The sequence below is a fragment of the Apaloderma vittatum genome, unplaced genomic scaffold, assembly GCF_000703405.1.
Source record: "Apaloderma vittatum isolate BGI_N311 unplaced genomic scaffold, ASM70340v1 scaffold7098, whole genome shotgun sequence".
Taxonomy (NCBI): Eukaryota; Metazoa; Chordata; class Aves; order Trogoniformes; family Trogonidae; genus Apaloderma; species Apaloderma vittatum.
In genome coordinates, this window is record NW_009728953.1 from 1 (window position 1) to 6,067 (window position 6,067).

Consider the following 6,067-nt stretch of genomic DNA (forward strand, 5'->3'; position numbering starts at 1 on the left):
CATTAAGGCTCTGGCTGACTATGTGAGTGCCTGCTGAGGACAGTGGGGATCTCTGTGTCCCCATGCCACCATGGTGGGAGAGCTGGGAGGGGATGGAGGAGCCTGGTCCTTGGGAGGCACCTTGGACCCCTTCATGCCCTCCTTTCAGCTCTCCTCTCGTCACAGGTCCATGCCCGGGGCCTGAAGTTGGGCATTTATGGCGACCTGGGCACCCTCACTTGTGGGGGCTACCCAGGCACCACGCTGGACCGTGTGGAGCAGGATGCCCAGACCTTTGCTGAGTGGGGTGTGGACATGCTGAAGCTGGATGGGTGCTACTCGTCAGCAGAGGAGCAAGCGAAGGGTAAAGGCTCCCCAGCCAGCTGGCATTTCTCACCTTGCTGCTTTGGTCAGGGTTACTAGCCATCTGCAGAAACACTTGGCCAGCCGGTTCTTCCCTCCTGTCTCCTATTGCAGCTCTTGGGAAAAGAGGAGGGAGTCTGGGTGCCCTGGAGGTGGTGTAAGGAGGCCAGGCTGGCGGGGCCGGGCGGGCCTGGGGTCGCCCTGGCCTGGTGGGCGGGGATGCAGGCTGCTGCCAGCTGCCTCCTTCACCAGCTGTCGTCTTCTCTCCCTAAGGCTACCCAGCAATGGCAAGGGCCTTGAACGCCACAGGTCACCCCATCGTCTACTCCTGCAGCTGGCCAGCGTATCAGGGGGGGCTCCCCCCCAAGGTGAGGGTTGTTCTGTCCAGTGACTGTTTCCCGTGTCCCCTTTGCCACAGGGGAGTTCTTGTTGGAGCTGCAGGAGCCAGGTGCTTCACCCTGCCTATTGCTCCACCCCAGCAGGATGGGGCTGCAGGTCCCTGAAGGAGACGTGGCCTCCCTGCCAGGCATCTGGGGACACTAGGGTTTCCCATTGTGACTAGGTGGTGGGAGTTTTGGGGAAAAAGGCCCTAAGGTGTGCCCTCTCCGCCCCACCTAGCTGTTGTGGGGTTGATCATGACAGGACTTGTCTCAGAAGAAGAGACTTATCTGGTTTTAGTGCTTGAAATGGGATGTTCCTCTTTAGTAATGTTCCTTGAGAACTGAAAAATTGAGAACAACTGAGAATTGAAATTGCATTTATTTCCTCTTTCATCAGTCAATCCCAAGCTGCCTTCATTCTTGCAGCTAGCCCCATGGCCTCTGCGGTTGTTTTGCCAGACATCCTATCATACTGGGATGTGTCCAGTCATAGTGGGATATGACTGTCCTCCTTTACATGGTATTGCCCTTCTCCAGATCCTTCTACCCTTCACACATTTTCTGGATGCTGCAGCTCTCAACAAATCTGCCTGCTCCTTCTACCCCACCTTGCAGATCAGGCGCTTTCTCCCTCTTCCTGACCCTGTGCTCCTCCCCAGGTGAACTACACCGTCCTGGCAGAGGTCTGCAACCTGTGGCGTAACTACGATGACATCCAGGACTCCTGGGACAGTGTGCTTTCCATCCTGGACTGGTTCTTTGCAAACCAGGACGTGCTGCAGCCAGCGGCTGGCCCTGGCCACTGGAATGACCCTGACATGGTGTGACTGGGTGGGGGGGGCACCAACCCTGCATGAGGACAGAGGATCTCTGGGGATCCCCTTCTAGGGGCAGAGCAAAGAAGGAGCACCAGGAGGAGGAGCCCTGTTGCTGCAGAGAGGCAAAGCTTGTGCTGCCCTTAGCTAAGCTGCGTGAAAAGCCTTGCATTGAACCCTTCAGCACTCTAGAGGTTTAGATTGGATATTGGGAAAAATTTCTTTACTGGAAGAGTGGTGAGGCATTGGAACAGGCTGCCCAGGAAAGTGGTGGAGTTGCCATCCCTGGAAGTGTTCAAACAATGTGTAGATATGGCACTTCAGAATATAGTTTAGAAGACATGCTAGTATTGGGTTGACAGTTGGACTTGATGTAGAGGTCTTTTCCAACCTTCATGATTCTGTTTTATTCCCTTCTATGAAATCAAGTATACCTGCCAAGTTGTCCGGGTGTGCTTGTCCCTTCTGACAGCTCAGCAGCTAGCAGGGGTGGGATCTCCCAGCAGTGGTAGGCTGCTTGAGGGGAAGCAAAAGTGCATGTGAAGTGTCTTATACATGCTTCCTCCCAGCAGGCTGCTGCATCACCAAGGGTGACAAGCAGACAAGTTTCTAAGCCTCTTCTGCCTCTTCTGTTTTTCACTCTCTTCTCTCTAGCTCATCATTGGAAACTTTGGCCTTAGCTATGAGCAGTCACGCTCCCAAATGGCCTTGTGGACAGTGATGGCAGCTCCTCTCCTCATGTCCACGGATCTCCGCACCATCTCGCCGAGCGCCAAGGAGATCCTGCAGAACCGCCTGATGATCCGGATCAACCAGGACCCCCTGGGAATCCAGGGGCGCAGGATTGTCAAGGTTAGGGCAAAAGCATATGCGATTGGAAGAGCAGGGTGTCACAATAAAGAGAGAGAGGGAGGCAGCGCAGAGAAACACAAGCAAGAGACCTGCAGTGGGAGCTGGAGAGCCACTGGCATAGCAGCCTCACAGGCCAAGGTCAGAATTTAAGGGCCAATGCTGGTCCCAGCAGCTCTGTCTCACCCACCCATTCCCATCCCTAGGAGAAATCCCACATCGAAGTGTTCCTGCGCCCGCTGTCCCAGGCTGCCAGTGCCCTTGTTTTCTTCAGCCGGAGGACAGATATGCCCTTCCTCTACACGACCAGCCTGGCCAAGCTGCACTTCCCTGAGGATGCCGTGTATGAGGTGAGCCCTACTGGCACTCTGTATGGTGGGGCAGCCCCAATGACACCTGCATCACCCTCTTCCCAGCTCCCTCCTTTGACACCCTGTGCATTTTTTGGGGGAAGGAGTCCTACTCCTTGCCTCCGAGACAAATGGGCAGCCACTCATTGGGTCACCCTCCTGTTCCTTGCTACTGTGCCCTGTCCCACCATGCCATGTCAGTGACCGTGCCTGGACCTCAAGATGAAAGGTCTGTGGAAATGCCGGTAGCCCCCATCTCTCTCTTCCAGGTCCAAGACGTGTTCAGCGGGAAGATCATCAGCGGCTTAAAGACAGGAGACAGCTTCTCGGTTGTTATTAACCCCTCGGGAGTGGTGATGTGGTATCTCCATCCCATGGCACAGCCCTGGCATGGTGTCAGACAGCAAGGCCCCAGCAAGGGTTTCCACCCAGTCCTTCTGTAATGAGGCTCAGTGGACAAGGGTGTGGGTTGGTGCTGGGGTGAGCTGTGAGATCCCGGGGCACGAGGCTCCTCACTGCACAAGTGCCTTTCACTGCTGTTGCCCAGAAATGCTGGGGAGTGACTCCTCCTCTGGTACCAGCCTAATGATGTCTACTCAGTCTGCATGAAGCAGGAATTGTTGTTACCCACCTCCTAAAGTTGTGCAGAATATAATTCCTCGATGATTGCAAAGCCCTTTTGAGATCCTCCTGTGGAAGATGCCATGAAAGTGAAGTCCAGCCACTGCTGGAGTTTGTCAGCTCTGCCACCTGAGCACTTCTTCGAGTTGGGTACCACTGACTGCTGCAGGGGCTGTTTGAACTATACCTGTAGAAAGGCTTCGGATGCTTTAAGATCCTGGCTAGTGACACCACTTCCCCTAAATACATGATGACATTAGTTTCAAGGGTCAGACCTGGTCACCTTCCTTTTACTATCATCATCTTGGCTTAGAATAAGGGGCTGTCAATAGGGCTGCACCATTGCCATGAACCCTCTCTGGAACCAAGAGCTCTTGGAGGCATGATGGTCCTGTGCAGAGGGGCTTTGCATGCAGGCCTGATCCTGCTGCCAGGATCTTGGAAGCCAGTGCTACTACAGCCTGGCACGCATGCACGCATTGTATTAATGACCCTCTAGTATCAGTTTACAGCAGAGCAAAAAAAAAAAAAAATTCCTCTACTGGCCACGCACAACCCCAGCAGCCTTGCTGGGGTGCAGCACCAAGAACTGCAGAGCTGTAGCGCGTTGTGCATGAGTGGTGTCGGGAAGCTGCGGATGCTCGGTTGACTTGGGAGACGGTCATGGATGTCTCCAAGCTGCAACATTTATCCTGTTCTTGCTCTAGAAGGGAATTCCTGCTAAAAGGGAGCTCAGGCCCTCCTCCAGCAAGCTGAACAGTTAGGGTTTCTCAGGGAAGGGCTCCTCCTTCTCCCAAGGGCAGCTACAACCACAACTCCATCCTGAGGAGGCTGGAAGTGGAGGTAGGTGGACAGACTAGAGCCCTCAGCTGCTTCACCTTCATGCAGTGCACATCCTACTGAGGGATTTTAGGCAAGACGTACCCTGCCTCAACTGCCCCAGAGAGGGGTAGGGCATTCATGAAGACTGTCTCTTAAGATCACAGCCCAGGGAGACCAATACAAGATTAAGCCTCATACTGGGGAAACACCATGTTTTACATTAGGTAAAAAAAACCCAAAATTTCTTCTTTCTATTCAGGATGCTGGCAGGTTTCTGGTCATCCACCCACTCTGGTTCCTGCAGGACCAAATGGCTGATTCTGGCTACTTCCAGACTTCTGAGTGCAGTAGCAAGGTACTTGAACAAGATGCTTGCAGTGCTAGCAAGGACAGACAAGTGCACTTTGTGCCCATGTACAGGAACTGGCTTTGTTCTTGGGGAGTGATTGAGGCAAATCAATTGCAATAAAGGGGAAGCAGGTCATGGGCTCTCTGTTTCATGTTTATTCAGTGTCACGAGTTATAGCTACCTGGTTAATGTGGGATTACAGCATCATTACCTCAAAACGGGAACAACTATGCTAAGAAATAGAACTGGTTGCCTGTCAGAGACTGGACTGATGCAGAGTAGGAAACAGCTTTCCAGTAGTTACATCATGTTCAGCAACTTGTCACAAGAGAAAGTAGCTTTTACAGTCCACAGTTAAGTGCCATTTTCCTTTATCTATTTATTTTTCCCCTTGCTGGAAAAAAAATGGCAAGCAAGGAGTTTCTCTCAAAGACAGGACTTTCCTCTGGCAGCAAACACCTAGGGAAGGTGCTAGGAATGCAGCTGTAGTGAGTAGCAGGGTGGTAACACGGCCCCCACGAAACAACATGCCAGTCCTGGATATCTGGGCAGGAGCAAAGGCACAAAGCAGCCTTCTGCCCTCCCTGTGCAGCAAGAGGACGAGCTCCACCTTCTTCTTTCCTCTCAGTTACTTGATTCCAGATCCAGCTTAGCTATGGATCAGGAAGCGAGTAGAAGCAGTTCACAGCCAACTGCAGAGAACACCACCAGCAGCTGTTCCAGCCTTCTGTGCAGTAGGCAAGAATGAAGGTCAACACAACACACAACAGGCAGCTAAAGGTATCAACACTCCTGTATTAAAGTGCAATTCAAAAGTTTACAAACATTCATGGCTGATTTTTTTTTTAATACAGTTATCAGAACATCTCTAACTCAAGAGGTGTTTATATTTAAGGAAATTTACTTCCCCCACGCAGGGCTGCTTTAAGAATTCACACTTGCAAGCCTGATTTACAGGTGAGCCCCAGCACACAGGGAAGTTAAGAAGGAAAACACTCCTTCCCCTTCACTGTGAAGGTAGGAAGGCTGTAGGAAGTACAATCACCCCATAGGAAAAGGATCACCAGGGGCTCCATCAGACTAGAGAGACTCTCTTCAGAGCAGATTTAACAGCACTATGTCCTATGGAAGAAGGAAAGGTGGTGGCTGAGCAGCCAATCTGCAAGAGCGGAGTGTCAGGAACATCTGCATTAGGTAGTGGTTCCCAGCTGAGAGGACACTACACCCCACAGCAACCCAACTCTGGCATTACACTGCCCACCCTCCCACTCTGCTCAGACACCAGCATATGGGCACGGCTGCAGCAGCCCAAGGAAGAGATGAAGGCTGATTTTCCTCTGCAGAGCTAACACACAGCACAAACTTGCTTAGCAGACGGAGCCAGGGCTGTGGGACCTGTCTCCTGGCAAGGGTAGTGCCACGTCATCTTCCTAATACAACGCATTTTGCTCCAAGGCAAGCAGCCTCCTGTGCGGCGCTGGGCTCCCATACGCTTGAAGAATGGCTGCTTGACACAGGACCATTGCACAGAGATGGCAC

At 52.5% G+C, this 6,067-nt stretch overlaps 1 protein-coding gene across 1 annotated transcript; it reads left to right on the forward strand.

The window, feature by feature from the left end:
• Window positions 1-7: 7 nt before the first annotated feature.
• NAGA (N-acetylgalactosaminidase, alpha-) lies at window positions 8-3,179 on the forward strand (the record flags this gene model as incomplete). Its single annotated transcript, XM_009874257.1, has 7 exons — window positions 8-22; window positions 166-343; window positions 616-710; window positions 1,382-1,543; window positions 2,192-2,389; window positions 2,593-2,736; window positions 3,006-3,179. Coding segments are annotated over 7 exons (966 nt in total), but the record flags the coding sequence as incomplete, so codon positions are not given.
• Window positions 3,180-6,067: the final 2,888 nt, after the last annotated feature.